An 18,578-nucleotide genomic window follows, 5' to 3' on the forward strand; every position below is an offset into this window, starting at 1 on the left:
AGGGATTTGGTGTAGAAAGCTCTGAAATAAGGAAGACTCCAGTTTGGCGAAAGGCCAAAAATGCAGGTGGATTCTGACCCTCTAAAGGTGGAAGAAGCTTTGTATGCAGAGCCTCTAGAGTGCATGATGGTAGAGACTACTGATGGTCTCATTGTGGTTTCCAAAGCAACCTCGTTAGCTGAATTATTTGAAGCAGTGATGGTCGAAACTACTGAAGGTTTTGGAAACAAAGATGAAAGGAGGCCCGAGTCGGCCTATCCCCATCCTGGCGAAAGCTTATCAGACTTCCAGGAGAAGTGCAAGGAAAATGGATCAAAATCTCTGTTGTTCCAAAAGTGCAGCGCGATGTTCGACGAGAAAACCGCTGAAAGACTAGAGGCCGACAACAAGGTTGTGAAAGAGGAAAAGCATGTTGTCCAACGATTCGTGTTTGACAGGCATGGAGCACCTCGACGGAACAAAGATTATAGAAGATAGTTTCATTGTTCCCAACCAAAAACTTTCATTTCTCCAACTGGTGTTCCACATGATAAATGGACAAAATCTGTCAATCAGAAAGGGGGCAAAAAGCCAAAATGGTGGGTGTTGGAGAAAGAGACAACATCTCCAAAGAAGAAAATAGAATACATGATCTCCCTTAACTACAAGGGAAAGAATCCAATGACTATGACACAGTGGAGATGCCACCAGCGAAACAAAAAAGATGGGAAAACCGTTACAACTCCACAGTCGAAGACTTCGGAGACCGCTAGACAAAAGGAACAGATGTCAAAGGTCAAAGGACCAGGAAAAATGGTGGCCAATCAGACAATGGCCATGACCGTCGACTCGACGAGAAAGAAGGTAGTGATAACTACTCAAAATATGGAATGTTCGTCAGAGATTGAGAGACAACCACGAAACGAGGGCAAGTCGAAGGAGGAGGAACCAAAGTATTCTCCCCAACCAGAGGAGGGAGAGCCTGAATATTCCCCTCAATATGATGAGGAATTCGACAAGGACATGTACGGCGAAACAACAATGCTATCTATGGTGATGATTTCTTCGTAAACTATGGCATTATGTCGGTGCTTCCAGCTGAATACAACATGGTATCTGAAGTTTCTGAAACAGAGGGAGACTTTATACCAGTAAAAGTATTTTCCATCGAAAGGGTTAGATCAGAAGTTTCTCCCAAGGGCGAAAGGCCAGTAATCGTCGCCACGTCGAAGAGAGTGGGTGTTAGCATCCCACAGGGAAGCTGGAGGGTGTTAGTCGAACCTTCGCAGAAGTAAAGGGACGCCAACAACATGCAAGGGTTAATACGGTGGGCATGCCTTGATAGCTGAATGAGGTCGAAAATCCCAACACTCCGCCATTAGTCTTGACGTTTGCGTTGAACCTTGTTAAGCCATGCCAAGTATTCCTTGTTGCCAGGAGTGGGCATGGATCGGAAAACCCTGGCTTTCGCCTCCACGAATCTGACGTTAAGCATGACATATCTATCGAAAGCAGGAGGCATAACATGCTTATACCCATGAAAGAAGGGTGCAACGGTCTTTGGAGAAGATTTTTTGTCAGCAAGGGGACCGTGGAAAACCAACAACTTTTTGTCAACCACAAAAGGAATCACCATCTGGTTTTGCCAGTTCTTGATAATAGCTTCATCAAATGATGAGGGTTGAGGAATGCGATTCATCCCTTCTTTAGTAGTAAGTGTGAAGGCGATGGGATTATGACCAATACCATAATAGATAGTTTCTTTTGTGTGAGAGGAGGAAGCCATTGTGAAATAAAGCAAAGGTTTGAAGTTTTTGAGATGTTGTGTGGGAAAATGCAATGCAGAAATACATCTAGGGTTTAAGTAAGATAATGCGTGAGTATGGAAGCAAAAGAGTGCGTGAAGAAGGAGAAGAGACTATTTATAAGCCAGTGAGGTGAACAGTCGAGTAGTAGGTGACTAACAAATGACTGGCTAGGAAGTAATCAGAAGAGTTAGTGGGTTTCGGTTGAGATCCCACGACCTAGGGATAACTGCTAATGATGGTAGAGTGTCTTGGAAATTGTGCGGTCGAAAAAAGTCATCATTATATATGAAGTCATGAGTAATGATAAGACGGCTAGTCGAAATATGGAACGTCAAAAGGCCAGCTTCTCAATCGACCCGCTCATGTCGAAGCCAACCTTTTCAGGGGGCAATTTGTTAGCTGACCAATTTCGGCTAAGGGAAAAGGCCAATTTCGACCAGAGGACCTGTCAGAGGCTCCTCGACAGGAGGATGGACGAGTCTAAAGGTCGAGACATGCAAGCCTCGGTCGAAGTCGAAGGTTTTGAGCGGAGAAGTGGAACTTGGGCACGCAAAGAGATCGTGGATAGTTATTCGCCAAGATGGGGGAAGTGGACCTACACGTGACATCACGAGAAGGTTTTATAACCTCCAAACGGTTATTTTCAGCTAGTATTTAAGCCAATGTTAGGTGAAATTTTAGAGGTGACAATTTGAACATTTGCAGTAGGGGTAAGGCTTGAAGTATCAAAGCGTTTACGAGAAAAAAAGTCACTCTCCTCACAAAAATGTATTTTGCCTCCACTTTATATTTACAAGTCATTTAATCTTACGAAGTTTACCTTTTTGTCTTTCTTACTTTATCGTTTATACTTTTGTTTCAGTACTTTATTGTTTCCACTTTTTATTCCTTTTTTACCTTTGTTACGTCCCTAACTCATCAAGAGTCGCGTTTACATCTTTTAAACCTTTCAAGAACACTATTTACCAAAAACCATACACCCAAAATACTAAGTCCATGACTTTATAATTGATCCTACAAGTAACCCTCTTATAGGAAGGCTAGAGATTGTTGAGCAAATCAACAACAAGTTGATTCAAATTTTAAAGAGAAATAAAAAAATGATTTTTTTTCATAAAAATACATTTTAACATCTTAATAATATTTACTTATGTACAAATTTCAATTATTTTTAGATTGATTTATAATTTTCATTTGAATTGGTTTGAAGTGGACACCACAAATTAAAAAACTATTGCATAATATTAATTATTGCTTATAGTTTATTATTATTGTTACATTAATAAAAATATTTTTAAATATGTATATTTTTTAATCTTTAATATAATATTTATTTTTTAATTATATTTTCAAATTATAAATATGTTAATAATTATTTAATTACTTTGTATTTATCATAAAGGTGAATACACAAAGGCAAACTTAAGATTAATTTAAAATTATGTCATATTTGTTTGTTTATAGTTTTTTTGACTTAATATTCTTTTTAGTATGTATCTTAATTTTAGACTTATTTTTATCCCTTATCTTAAAAAAAAAATATATTAATCATTTAACTCTTTAAAACGTATTATGTTAGTCTTTTTTATTTAATTAATGACGAAAAAACTAAAAAATCAGTCGCTAATAAGATGAAAGAACGATTATGATATGTTTTGAAGAGTTAAATGACCAATATAGATCTTTTTAAATTTAAAGTATCAAAATGAACTTCGAGATTTTTAATTTAAAATTTAAAATGAAAGACACCATACAAAAAATTTAGAATTTAGTTATATATAGTATTAATTTAATTTTATATGTCTTCTAAGTAGAGTTGTCAAAATGGATTCGGACAATAATATCCACAAACTCTATATTTTAGCGCGAGAGCGCGGGCCGGACGATAAAAAAAGATTAAAAAATGACTCTATCTTTTGATTCAGACTTATATTTATAATGAGTCGGGCCAGATCGGTCAAAACAGACTTCATAATGACCCATTAAAAATAAAAAATAGTTTTGATTAGATTTTAAAATTAATTTTAGGGAAATATCGAATTTTTTTACTTACGCTTGAAAAAACTTGATCCAAGTGGTTGTAATAACAAGGTAAAGAAAGTGAATGATTGCTTATATAATCTCTTTGATACATAGCAAAATAAAATGGTTGCAACAAACTCATTTTTAACTAGTTAATCAAGAAACACTTAATATCTCATTAAGTCAACTAGAGCAAGACATCATTTTCGAAGGCAAGTTTTAGTAACAAAATTTATATTAATTACATTACTCCTTAAATTGTGCAAACTTTAATTTATACACGTAGTATTTAAAGAAGTTAAACCTTCAGGTAAGTTTTAATTTGTAATTAATAGTCTTTGTGTTTTATTATGAGTTTCAGATATAGTAGAAGTGGAGGAAATACAATTGTTTAATTCACTAAGTGTTTAAGGGACTTAGGCTAAGAAGTTGTTATCCATTTTGAATTGTTAGAATAATTATTTTATTATGCATAAATGTGTTTTATTGTCTCTAAAGTCACACCATCTGACGAATAATTTCTACTTTTACATATATATTTTTCATATATATATATATATATATATATATATATATATATATATATATATATATATATATATATATATATAAATATAAATGTTAATTTGATGAATATTTTAAAAGTAATGTTAACTTGTATCTTGAGAACACATGTTAAGAAACACAGACGAAAAATTTATTAAAAAATAAAATAAAAAGAATTAATTATAAAGTTTTAATCAAATCAATACATAATTTTCAGAATTTTTTATTTTAGATTTTTTTTTTCAAAATATTCGAAAATAATCAAATTTTCAAAAAAAAAAAAACAAAATAACCAAATTTGGTAGAGGATGCGCCGAATGAATTGGCGCACCCCCATACCAATAAGAGGAGGCGCCAATAGCATTGACGCACATGCATTGGGCCTCATGAGGAGGCGCCAATGCTTGTGGCACCTGGATTGACCCTCATGAGGAGGCGCCAATGCCTCTGGCGCCTGAGTGTGTTTCTTAAGGTGAACGCCAATTCATGTGGCGCCTGCTTGTTATGGTCATGTGGGTGTCAATTCAACTGACGCCCACGTGTTTTGTCGAATAGATGTTCCGTTTCTATAAATACCACGCATTGCATACAATTATTTTCACTCAAATTCATCTCATAGTCTAGTTCAAACATCAATTTCAATTTTCTTTGTTTCAACAATGTCTACATACATTCAGAAACGAAATGATGATGTAATATTTTCTGTCATTGCGGCTCCGATACAAGTTCGACTTTGGAACACAAATACGTTTGAACGTCTTAGTTGGACGTTGTACAGTTGGTTAGAGGGAGAAATTGGAGAGGGTGAACGGATTAGAAGAATACAATGGCTTGTGTCCACGTTCAACCAACACGGAGAAGTGCGCGAATGAGTGGATATTAAGACCGACCAAGACGCTCGTAGGATGATGCATTACATGTTCAAAATTGTTTTGATGGTTGTAATCGCATAGTTTTTGTATTCTAGTTGTTTTAATTGTTTGTGTTATTTTTTATGAACAACTGTCTTTTCGTCACAGACGTCTACTATGAAGTAAATTTAGTTTTCCATATATTGCAACAGAGGTACTTTGAAATAAATTTAGTTTTCCATATATAGCAACAGAGGTACATCTGAATTTATCTGGTTGTGCTCGTTTCAACACTAGGACAATTATTACGATTGTGACCTGGTTGACGGCATGAACTACATAGTCTAACCATTTTGTTCGTCGTATCCATTTCGGTTCGAATCCGGGTGCTGTTAGGGCGACCCTTTTTCTTCCTTCGCATAACTTCGTTGTGCCAGACGATGTCCCCTTGATATTCTGACCAATAATCCTCTTTTGCCACTACCAAAAAACTAATTTTATAAACATTTGAAAGGCTGGTGACTTTGTAAACTTCAGATAGCAAGTAGGATGGATCCCTTCGAACCTTTGAGCACGCCGCAATGACATGGGAGCAGGGGGTACAAAGGCTTGGAACCTTCCGCATTCGCACCAACCTCTATCTAGTTCGACTCTATACTGTCCCATCGGCATGCCCTCATTGTGATCCATGGACTCGGCAACACTAAACCAACCTTTAGTTCGGTCAAATACCGTAACCACGTGTGTGTTTGCTTTGGCAGCTTCATATCTGATGAATTCTATTGAAGCATCACTGAACAACTGTCCAGATTGCAACACTGAACTCCATTTTGAGCGTTTGGTTTCAAACAACGCCCCTAATCTGAAATATGTAGCTTGCACCAAAGCGGTTATTGGTAGGTTACGAATGCCTTTGAAGACAGAGTTCATTGATTCCACAAGATTTGTTGTCATGTGGTCCCAACGCTGACCATTGTCGTATGCCCTAGTCCACTTTTCCAACGGAATACTGTCGATCCACCGAACCGCATCTTCGTTCGACAATCTTATTTCCTCGCGGTAGTGTTTGAAAGAAGGTTCTGATAATACGTAACCTGCATTGACAACCTTCGTACGCAACATCTTATCTTTGATTTCCCGCATGAAATTCTGAGAAATATGTCTAATACAAAACACATGCGTCGAAGGAGGATTTTGCCAGCCATTGTCAATGTTATTATATGCACTGATGATTGAGGGGTGTCTATCAGAGATCAAACACAAGTTAGGCTAAGGTGCAACGTGCAATCTGAGATTTCTTAGGAAAAAAATCCATCCCTCAGCAGTCTCCCCTTCAACTAGGGCAAAGGTGATCGGAAAAATATTGTTGTTCCCATCTTGTGCCACTGCCATCAGTAACGTTCCTTTGTATTTTCCATACAACCATGTACCATCAATTTGTATAATTGGTTTACAGAAAGAAAAACCTATGATACACGGTTGATACGCCCAAAATAGACGATGAAATATTCTATTTCCAACAACATACGTACCATCTGGTGTATATGCGGGCAATGTTTCCATCTTGACAATTGTCCCGAGAGCATAGTGTTTTAGAGCCAACAGGTATTTTGGAAGTTGTTTGTAAGATTCCTCCCAATTGGCAAACACTTTTTCAACAACTTTTCTTCTAGCTATCCATGCCTTCCTATATGATGGAGTGTACTCGTACTCTGCCCTAATATGCGAGATTATTGTACTCACCTTTAACGACGGATTGTCGCAAATGACAAACAATATTTCATCGCATATTAGCTGAGAGCTTAATTTACGATGATCCTGCATTGGGTTTGTCAGCATGCATGTGTGATCTGGACCCATTGATCCAATCTCCAAAGACTCGCTCCTCTTCCGATACGAAGCTGACAACCTAAAAAGGCAGTGCTCATTCGGACAATAAACTTTATACCTCGATGCGTCAGTTCTGTCTACTCTGGAATCTGCTGATAGTTGCATGTGGAATTTCTTAATGGATTTTACACATTCCTCTTTTGTGCGAAATATGTCTCCTTGTTTCAGAGATCCTTGCATTTGCACGTAAGGATTGTACCATACATCTGCCGAAGGTTCATCTGAACCCAAATTTAACCTTATCATGTATTGGGGTGGGCAATATACATGACTTGTTGGTATTGGCTCCTCTTCCTCTTCAGCGTTCACCATCGAATCAACCATGATCTCAGGTTCCTCTTCTTCATCGTCTGGAACATTCACCTCAGCTTGTTCGTCATTAGTCTCACAAAACACTTGTGACTGATCAATGTACTGAGACTCTTGTTGTTGGTGTGGTAATATATACAACTCTATATCGTTGTAACCAGATTGTTCGTGATTGCCAAACATATGTTGAACATCATCATCATCTCGAATCTTCTTCTGATAAAATTTTACCTGGTTTTCTGAAAATCAAACCAGATTCTTATAGATGATCTGACCCACATTATTGCACTGCAAATTCTTTTCTATTATTTGTTTCAGATGTGAAAAATTTGATCGTCGATTTATTGTAAACCGAGTCACCTTTGTGTTTCAAAAACAAAAACCGAACAACTGATGATCAAATATTTCACCTTCGACATGTGCACTAATCATGTAATGTTGTGTGGAAGACATTGTGTTGAAATATTAAATATGTTGATAGTTTGAATGGAATGCATTGCTAAGTTGTTCAACTGCACAACATAAATAGGCTGGTCATTAGTAAGTTGGTCGTTGCATTGATAACTTGGTAATTGTCTGTTCAGACTTGACCATGCATGCAGTTGAAGGAATCCAGCACGCGGAGAAAAGATTGAAAAGAATACACAAGCGCCAGGGAATCAAAGAATCTCTGAGCTCTGTGCCCTAAGATTCCAACCTAGGCGCCCATTCCCTAGGCGCCATAAAGTAACTGAGGCGCCACTATGAAGGGCGCCCCTTCCAATTGCCCTACACTAAGGCGCCAAGAGGAAGGGCGCCTCTTCCTTGCATGTGAGAAATCACATGTAGGCGCCAAACTCAAGGGCTCCTCTTCCCTTGCATATGCTTTCTTCACATGCGCCAAGAAGATTCCTCACATGCTAGCTTTCTCTTCCATGCTGAATTTTGTCATTCTCTTGTCTCCTCTTGCCTTTCCATGCAACCAATCACACTCTTTTTAGGTTCCAAACCTACTCACTCATTCATCTATAAATAGTCTCTCATATCAACAATATCAAATCATCTTCATCAATACTCAAGTATTTTCTTCTACCACACTTCTTTCATCTACCAAACTCAAGCTTTGCAAATTCAAATCATGTCTTTGTTGACTATGGGCGATGAACACAAAGGCACAATCGAGAATATCTCGGCATTTGTATGTTATCTCTCTCTTTTAGTTTCTATTTTTGGATTTCTTCTAATATATATCTTTGTGTTATACCTTTGTAATCTCTCTCTTTTTAGTTTCTATTTTTGGATTACTTCTAATACATATCTTCTTTGTGTTATACCTTTGTAATCTCTCTCTTTTTAGTTTCTATTTTTGGATTTCTTCTAATACATATCTTCTTTGTGTTATACCTTTGTAATCTCTCTCTTTTTAGTTTTTATTTTTGGATTACTTCTAATACATATCTTCTTTGTGTTATACCTTTGTAATCTCTCTCTTTTTAGTTTCTATTTTTGGATTACTTCTAATACATATCTTCTTTGTGTTATACCTTTGTAATCTCTCTTTTTAGTTTCTATTTTTGGATTACTTCTTATAGATGTGTGTTTGTTGAGTATGTATTTCTTCTTCTAATTGTATTTTCTTACTCTTTTGTTATTAGGATCCGAAGCAGTTTAGATGTCGTGTACATGAATATGTATCCCACGATCCTTTAATAGAATCATATATTAGAGGATGTGGATTTGGAAATCTACTAAACATTGTTTCGTACTCGGTGGACTACAAGTTCATTCTGGCTTTGTTAGAGAGGTGGAGACCCGAGACCCACACATTTCACCTTCCGATTGGTGAGTGTACCGTCACACTTGAGGACGTGTACATGTTGTTGGGTCTCCGTATAGACGGAAAGGCAGTGAATGAGCAAGTTAACCAAGACAACAATATATGCAATGAATTATTGAGTGCCCCTTTGTTAGACGACGAAACTGAGGGAGACACATCCGGTCAAGCAAGGGGGCAAGGTATAAATTTTAAACATCTTAAACAATATTATGTCAGTATAGTATTGTCCGACGATTCAACCGAGTATGAGAAAATAATAAAAGCTCGGTGTTATATTATGATTTTATTTGGTAATTTTTTGTTTCCAGAAAGTACAGGTAATTCTGTGAATATAATGTATTTACCTTTATTACACAACATTAATAAGGTAAACACTTATAGTTAGGGTTCAGCTGTGTTGACCCATCTATATAGTGCAATGTGTAGAACTGCAAAAAAGAATACCTGTACTTTTTTTTCATGTGCTTATTTGCTTCAAGCTTGGGGGTGGTCTAGAATGCCGTCGCTCGCCCCGATAAATGAGCGCCCATTCGTGTCCCCCTTTGCAACCAAGTAAGTCTAACACTTTACCATTCACCATTTAGTTAATTATATTTATTATTTAAATTAACAGTAAATAATATTTTTCACTTCTTTTTATTATCTTAGGTGGTCAGTAAGGGGAATGAACTACAATAGGTGTCCGAAACACGCTATTGTAGTGTATCGAAATCTATTGGACCACATTGGACATGATGATGTAATACTCCTACCAAACTATATTTTAATTTAAAAATACTTCTCAAATTATTTTCCATCTAACGATTTGGTATTGTTTTACAGTTTGTTTGGAGGCCATATCTGGGTCTAAATCATGATGTGAACCATGACGATGCTGCAGTTTGGACAGCGAAGACACCGATTATCCGATTCACTACAGTGGAAATGCACCAAAGTGGCCGGGTCAAACTGCAGTTCGGAATGCTACAACATATTCCAGAATCTCCCACGTGTTTGGGGAATTGGCATCAAAAAAGGGTCGATGCACAGTGGGATTATTCTGACTGGAGAGACTTTGCAAAAGACATGTGTCGTCAATGGAGGAATCAACGACAACACATCTTGAACGAACCAATCATCCAAGGTGCATGACCGACTCAACAATATATGACATGGTTTAGGTCTGTAACAATTCGGCAATTTGTATCTAAGCCGCGATATTTGATGGATCCGCGCCAACTTGCTTCGTCATCGTATGCCCCACATCAATTCACCACCCAACACCAATGTGAACCCACCCAAACCCAACAACCAACCACACAACATCAACCGACCACATACACACAACAACCACACACCCAACATCGCAACCCGATCATGCCAACCACCCAACAACCAACCATCCAACGTCGCAATCCATTCATACCACCCACCCAAACACAAAACCAAGAATCAAAGCCCGCAACCATAACCGTCTATAGCCCAGATGATTCATATGGGTCACGTCATCGTAGCCCCCCACCAATGAACACCCAACCACTGTTTAACTATAGTACGCCCTAGGAACCATTGCTTCGTTTTCAAAACGGCTTAATTGCCCAATTTGGGAAACTATACCGTCCCTAATTCACCCAACCCCAACGCCCTAACTACGATGACATGGGCACCGAACTCCATTACGGAAGCGTCGTTGGCCAGAGCCCCTTTGGATATTGGGAGCAAATGATGACACATTTGTCAAATACCGCAGGAACTTCCGCCGGACCTTCCAACCAGTCATCGCTCGATCAGGTCAGCACCCAAAGACCACAAACACCTCAAAAAAATCGTGGGAGACCTCGGAGACAAACTAACGCACCGGGATGTGGAACCCGGGGATGTTATAATCGGGCGGGTCATTGGGTTTTTTGTCTTTCCAATGTAACCAATTATTACATATTTAATGAATTTATTTTTTTCATTATTATTTTTGATTTTTTTTTGAAAAATTTGGTTATTTTGAATTTTTTTTTCTCTATTTTAAGCATAAATCTTTATTTATGAATTTTTTAACTTATCTAAGGATACATGTTACTATTACCATATTCTAAACATCACTTAATTAAATTCATGATTATATATGTTATTTAATTGATGTATTATAGTTTGTGTTATGTAGTTTTATTGTCGATAATTAAATTTATAATATTAAAATATGGGTCGATTTGATCGCATTGCCCATTTATAATTTAGTCGGACTCATTTTTAAATAAGAGATTAATTACTATACACTGTCAGTTCAAAAAGTTTTACACCGTCGGTTCATCACCATCACCCGTTTGTATTACTTTATAGATTTTTAAAATAAAAGTCAAACTTATTTTAATATCCAACGTCTATAATTAAATGATGGTGTAAAACTCTTTTACACCGACACAGTGTATTTCAATTAATCTCTTTAAATAACTCATAAAGTAATCGGCCGAACCATTATAATTCACTTATATATGTTGGTCCACAAAGTCAAAGTAGATTGAACTGGACCAATCCATTTAATAACTCTACTTGCCATTACCAGATTTGACTGTCACGTTAATAGCAAAATTATCTATCAACAATAATTATTAAATGTCAATAATATAATTAAATGTGGATTCTATGTTTGGAGCACTTAAAATTAATTTTTAGTTGTAATTTAATTTTAATATGTTTAATTAGTCTCGAGTAGAATTGATTATGTTTTTAAATTTAAAAATTATTTTTATATTGAAATTTAATATTTAATATATATTCAATAAAAAAATATTTAAATATAAATTAATTTATCTTCAACTCATTTTTAATCAAAATTAATTAATTAAAAATATATTTTTTATGGCAAAACTAAAATAGACACTAAATTTCAAAGTCATCTCAACTTACTAAACTTCAAACTCATGTCAACTTTTTATTAAAAAAAGGTGATAGTGAGAGAAGGATTGTTTCTCTAGTTTTTCAAAGTATAAGGGAGGGAGGCTATTATCTATGGGATTCTTAGAGCAAGGATTGCCCAATAATTTATGGATCTTAGAGAAACCAAGGAGAGAGAGAGAGAGAGATGCTTTTGATGGTTATATATGATTGGCATTGACCTACTTGTCCAAACTCTCTTTGGAAAGTTTACTTTTTTCTGTCCAACACACCACACCTTCCCAAACCCAATACCAATGTGTGTTTACATTATTTTACACACTGTCTCTATCTGTATTCTCCCACACTTTTAACTAATAATAGACACCACTTGTGGATATAATAGCAACTACCCAAACCATGATTCACATTTTGGTTCTCATGTGACAACAACAAACACACACTAGTTAAATATAAATGAACAACGACAAGAATATCACAATTTTGAAAGTACCATTTCACACTTGTTTGTTACCTCAACAAGCTTAATTATTTTTAACTTCTGCTTATGAAATAGCTTCTAATTTGTCTTCTTTTATCAATTCTTCCTAAAATAACTATGTTTTGTTTGTTAACATGAGTGATTATCTATCTTGATACAAATCATAGTCAAATCATTTGAATTTATTTCAAATGCTATGTTTGGCATTCTATACACACTTTCTTAGAATTTATATGGGTTTAATTAAAAGTTCATGAAATCAACAACTTACATAATTATTATGCGTCACTTATGAAATAAATTGTTTTTATTTGATAACAATTTATTTTCAAAGTCATCTCAACTTACTAACATAGGTTTTTATTTGAAAACAATTTATTTTGCAATCTATAGTAAAAACACTAATGAAATAAATTGTTTTTATAACATAAGATATAATAAATTCAAACTATTTTTATAATTTACAACTATTTTTATTATATTCTCGTCGTGAGCATATAAAAATATGCTGAAAACAAGTTCTAAGATGTTTTTATAAATTTTGTCGATTAGTATATAAATAATGGATGATAACGGGGGATAAGATAGAGCATTTTTATTGGATCAAAAATAACTAAACGAATGAGAAAGACGACGACGACAACAACAAAGTCTTATCCTACTAGGTGAAGTCGACTACATGGATCAACTATCGCCATAATATTCTATCCAGAACCATGCTTTTATTCAAATAATTAATCTCAAGTTTTTTTTTTAATAACTTCTCTTATAGTCTTTCTAGGTCTTCTTCTTCCTCGAATTGTTTGCTTTCTCTCAATTTGGTTTACTCTCCTCACTACAGAATCTACATGACTTCTCTATACATGCCCAAACCACCTAAGTCTATTTTCCACTATCTTCAATACTATAGGCGCTACCCTGACACTCTCTCTAATATTTTCATTTTTTGTTTTATCTTGTCGAGTCTTACCACATATCCACCGTAACATCCTCATCTCTGTTACACTTGCTTTAGTCTCGTGATGATTCTTAACCGCCCAACATTCTGTCTCGTACAAAATCGCAGGTCTTACGACAATCCGATAAAACTTTCCCTTTAACTTGAGTGGTACCTTTGTATCACATAAAGTGATAAAATACTTGATGTATTTCTCCATTTCAACCAACCAGCTTAAATTCGATGGTTTACATCCCCATCTATTTCTCCATCATTTTGTATCACGGACCCAAGATATTTAAACCGCGTGACTTGAGGGATAATATGGTCTTCAACTTTCACCTCTAGATTAGAAAAATTTCTTCTTTTGCTGAACTTACATTCCATATACTCCGTCTTACTTCTGCTTAGGCGAAAACCATGTGTTTCTAAAACTTGTCTTCAAGTTTCCAACCTCTAATTTAAATTCTCTTTCGACTCTCATCATCTTCAAAAAGCATACATCTCAATGCTAGCTCTTGAATGTATTCTGTAAGTACATCCAAAATTAAGGTAAAAAAATAATGGCCTAGGATATAACCTTGATGCAAACCAATTGTAATGAGAAAATCATCTGTCTCTCCACCCCGTGTCCGAACACTAGTCGATACCCTTTCATACATATCTTGGATAACCCGAATATATGCAATCCCAACCCCTTTCTTCTCTAGGACTTTCCACATAATCTCTTTAAACACTCTATCATATGCCTTCTCTAAGTCAATAAAAATTAAGTGCAGGTCGTGTTGGTTCATTTGATATTGTTTTATCACACGCCTTAATAGATAAATCGCTTCCATGGCCGACCTTCCCGTCATAAAACTAAATTGATTCTAAGTGACTTGAGTCTTTTTTCTTAATCTCCGTTCAATCACTCTTTCCCATAACTTCATGGTATGACTAATAAGTTTAATCCCCCTATAATTTGCATAATTTTATATATTCCCCTTGTTCTTATAGATTGGAACTAAATTGTTTCTTCTCCATTCATCCGACATGCGTTTTGACCTCATAATTTCATTAAAGAGTTTGGTGAACCACTCAATACCTCCATCTCCAAGAATTTTCTACACTTCAATAGGTATGTTGTCTGGACCAACCGCCTTACTGTTACTCACTATTTTCAACGCTTTATTTACCTCTTATTTCTGAATTCGACGATAATAATTATAGTTTTGATCCTCTTCTCTAATGTCGAGTCTGCTAGAGTCCTGTAAGATACAATAACCTTCATTAAATAAATTATAGACTCTGCCTTCTCCATCTTTAATACACTTCACTTGATCTAAATATGTAGTCTTTCTTTCTCTTCCCTTAGCAAGCATATATATATTTTTCCCTCTCCTTAGTTCTTAGAGATTGATATAATCCATCAAAAGTTTGGGTTCTCGCTTCACTTACCACTTTCCTGGTATCATTATTAGCTTTCTTGTACTTTTCCCAAGTTTCGAAATTCTTACACCTAGAACATTCTTTTAAAAAGTCCTTTTTTACTTTAACTTCACACTAAAGACTTTCATTCCACCACTGTGATTATTTGCCCCTAGGTCCAAAATCTCTTGATTCACCCAACGTATCTTTAGCCATTTTTCTAATCTCTTGGGTCATCTTATTCCACATATCATTTGAACTTCCTTGTGATTGTCCAAACTCTCCATCCAAGATCTTGTGTTGGAAAATCCCTTGTTTTTCACCCTTCAGATGCCACCACTTGATCCGTGGCGCTACCATATGACTTCTTCTCTTTTCTCTCCCCTTAATTCTTACATCCATAACCAAAACTCTATGTTGGATAGTCAAGCTCTCTCCCGGAATAACTTTAAAGTCCAAACAAATCTTCTTATCTGGCTTTCTAATAAGAAATAAATCTATATAAGAACATGTCATCTCACTTTTAGATGTGATAAGATGTTCATCTATTTTTCTAAACCATGTATTTGCTATAGTAAGATCCAAAGCCGACAAGAACTCAAAGATGAATTTACCCTCCGCATTCACCTCCCCTAGGCCAACCCCTCTTGCACACTCTTAAAATCTCTTACTACCCTTCATACATGTCCATTAAGATCCCCTCTTAAGAAAAACTTTTCTCCTTCGGGTATATCCTGGAGTAAACCTTCTAAGTCCTCCAAAAATTTACCTTAAGGTGTTCTACTAACCCAACCCGAGGTGCATAAGCACTAACAACATTAAAGGTATCTTGTTCCACTGCAAATTTCAAGGCTATGATTCACTCTCTTACTCTTTTCGCATCCGTAATATCCTTATTCCACACCTTGTCCACAATGATCCCCACCATATTTCTCGATCTAACTTTTCCGGTGTATCAAAGTTTAAAATCCGAGTTCACTACGCCAAAAATGACTTTTAACAGCGCATCTTAGACAACGTTTTTAAAAGAAAGTGCTGTCTAAGGTTAAAATTAAAATAAAACACGGAAAATGTTCCAAAAAAATAATGAAAGCGCTGTCTAAGGGGGGGTCTTAGACAGCGCTTTCTAAAAGCGCTGTCTAAGACCCCCCCTTAGACAGCGCTTTTAAATATAGACCTTAGTCAGCGCTTTTGATAAAACGCTGTCTAAAGTCTTTAAATTAAAAAAAAATTAAAACCAAAAGCGCTGTCTAAGGGGGGGTTTAGAAAGCGCTTTTGGAAAGCGCTGTCTAAGGCATATCTTAGAAAGCGCTTTCCACAAAAGCGCTGTCTAAGGTCTAATTAAAATTAAATTTCAGACTTCTATTTTCGTTCTCAGTCTAAGGCATGGAACTGGTAGGGTTTGTCACGATGGCGGAAGAACCACAATACGCCCTAAAACGCAAATACGAAGACCAACCCACCGCCACTGACATTCAACTCGAAGTCGCAAACGCTAAACAGAAAGCTCAAGAAGCCGCCGCTCGGCTCCTCTGTGTCACCGGCGGCGCTCCTCCACTTTCCTTCGATCCTAAACGTTCCAAGTCCGATAATGGTACTCCTCAATCTGGCTTCGATTCTTACGATTTGAAGCCGCAATATTCAGCTGGTTCTTATGGTGGTTCTAGTAAGAAGATTGAGATACCTAATGGTAGGGTTGGGGTTCTTATTGGGAAAGGAGGTGAGACTATTAAGTATCTTCAGTTGCAGTCTGGGGCTAAGATTCAGGTTACTCGTGATATGGATGCGGATCCTAATTCTACTACGAGGATGGTTGAGCTTATGGGTACTTCTGATGCTGTTGCTTCTGCTGAGAAACTTATCAATGAAGTCCTTGCTGAGGTTTGTTTTAAATTTTCTCTAATTATGTTGTGGAATCACTGTAACTTTGGCCTGTTAGTGAAATATCACTGGTTAGAGTTGTTTTCAACTGATTTTGTAAATGCAATGTGAAATGTTTAATGATAAATTTGCTTAAATTATATTGGAATTAGTGCGCTCTGTATCCTGCCAGGGAAAATTCACTGATAAGAGTGGTTTTGAATTGACTTTCTATTTGTAATATGGTGTGTTTTCTGGTTAATTTGCTCTAGTGAGGTTTGAATGACTGCAACTGTAACCTGCTAGTGAAATATTGCTGACAGTATTTGTTTTGAACTGATTTTGTAACTTTAGTATGATTGTTTTGTGCTGAATTTGTTAAAATGATCTTCAAAGTCGAATGGCCTTAACTGTAACCTGTTAGTGAAGCGTCATTGACGATGGTTGTTTTCTACTGATTTTTAACTGTAATAATCTGGGGGAAATGTAACCATTAACATCACTGATAAGAGTTGCTTCTTTACTAGGCTGAAGCCGGGGCTTCTGCCGGTGGTGGTACTAGACGGATGGCTGCACAATCTGGGGGTGATGAATTTTCGATGCAAATCCCAAACAATAAGGTGTGCAAAGTTGCCCGAAATATGTACACCCATGTACTTTCTACAGTGTTTTGTTTATAGTTGATTTGGTTTCTTAGGTCGGCCTTATAATTGGTAAAGGAGGAGAAACAATTAAGAGTATGCAAGCTTCTACTGGAGCACGGATTCAGGTTATCTCTTGTTCTTTGTTTTCTCTGCTTCTTTTGTTATATATTTTCAAAATCATAATTATGTTTGAAGTTGGATGGTGTTAAGGTTAACAGCTGACTGCCCAAACTCTCATGTCTCAAGACTTGGATTTTCCATTGTTAGTAACTTTTGACAACTAATGCCTTATAATTGAACATATTACTTTTAATGTTAAACACCAATTGCGAATGGAAGATCGAATTTGGATCCAACTCCAATCCGGCTCAGAATTCCGGTGCGGTGGATTTTCAGAGAATCGCAGGTATTAGCTTCTCTTCCTCTTGTTGTGTCACTCGTTATGTATCTTATTCTTCTCAACTGTGATTGCGATTCTTCTTCTTCTTCAACTCTTCTGAACTGTGTTATGGAATTGCAGAGTCATCACTGCGGTGGTTACGTGGCGAAGTGGTCACGCGAGAGGGAAGTGAAGTGAGCTTCTCAGAGATGAACTGTGAAGAATGAGCTCTAATCTTTGAGCAAAAAGCAACCGATTCTGAATATGAGGGTAGAGAGCTTGAGAGTGAAGAGTGAAGATTGAAGGTGAGGAATGAAAAAACTAGAAAAGCTTCTGATTGCACTGTTATATACATGGTATTCTCAACCAAATCGGGCAACGGATCGGGCAGGTTAGTTATGTTAGGGCAGGTTGTTAGGATTTTTGTTAAAACTCTGTTAGTTGCAAGTTAATTTTATATGTGAATTGATTTTCTATTAATTATTTCCATCAGTTAAAATAGTTGTATTGCTTGCAGGGATAAGTCAAAATTGGACCTTAGCTTGCAGTTCAGCTGGATTTGCACGTTACTTCTATGAAGGTTTGTTGTGGTTGGAAGTTCTGTTGTTAAAATGTTAGTTTGTTTTGTTAGTTACAAGTCTGTCAAATCAATTTAAAATTAGTTAGGTTAAGTTAGAGAACTAGTTAGTCATGGTTATTATGAAATTAGAAAAAAAAACTTAACTGTTAGTCAAAGTCCTGCTGTTAGTTATTTCCCATTTTTTGACTCTGTTAGTTT

The 18,578-nt window shown here is 36.3% G+C and overlaps 1 protein-coding gene and 1 long non-coding RNA gene across 2 annotated transcripts; both read left to right on the forward strand.

Moving 5' to 3' along the window:
- The first annotated feature begins 16,319 nt into the window (after positions 1 to 16,319).
- LOC127121540 (uncharacterized) lies at positions 16,320 to 17,652 on the forward strand. Its single transcript, XM_051052014.1, has 3 exons — positions 16,320 to 16,798; positions 17,305 to 17,397; positions 17,475 to 17,652. The coding sequence occupies exons 1-3, from the start codon at positions 16,328 to 16,330 to the stop codon at positions 17,628 to 17,630; spliced, it is 720 nt and encodes a 239-aa protein (XP_050907971.1). The 5' UTR covers positions 16,320 to 16,327; the 3' UTR covers positions 17,631 to 17,652.
- Positions 17,653 to 17,722: 70 nt separating this feature from the next.
- LOC127121541 (uncharacterized) lies at positions 17,723 to 18,398 on the forward strand. Its single transcript, XR_007803483.1, has 3 exons — positions 17,723 to 17,827; positions 17,942 to 18,191; positions 18,318 to 18,398. It is a non-coding gene; the product is annotated as an uncharacterized LOC127121541 (long non-coding RNA).
- Positions 18,399 to 18,578: the final 180 nt, after the last annotated feature.

The sequence above is a fragment of the Lathyrus oleraceus genome, chromosome 2 (assembly GCF_024323335.1).
Source record: "Lathyrus oleraceus cultivar Zhongwan6 chromosome 2, CAAS_Psat_ZW6_1.0, whole genome shotgun sequence".
NCBI classification, from domain to species: Eukaryota; Viridiplantae; Streptophyta; class Magnoliopsida; order Fabales; family Fabaceae; genus Lathyrus; species Lathyrus oleraceus.

Excerpts from the sequence above, each read along its gene's own strand:
- LOC127121540 (XM_051052014.1), top strand. The coding sequence starts at position 16,328 with ATGGCGGAAGAACCACAATACGCCCTAAAACGCAAATACGAAGACCAA. Across the intron at positions 16,799-17,304 it reads TCAATGAAGTCCTTGCTGAG|GCTGAAGCCGGGGCTTCTGC; the intron begins GTTTGTTTTAAA and ends CTTCTTTACTAG. Across the intron at positions 17,398-17,474 it reads TGCAAATCCCAAACAATAAG|GTCGGCCTTATAATTGGTAA; the intron begins GTGTGCAAAGTT and ends TTGGTTTCTTAG.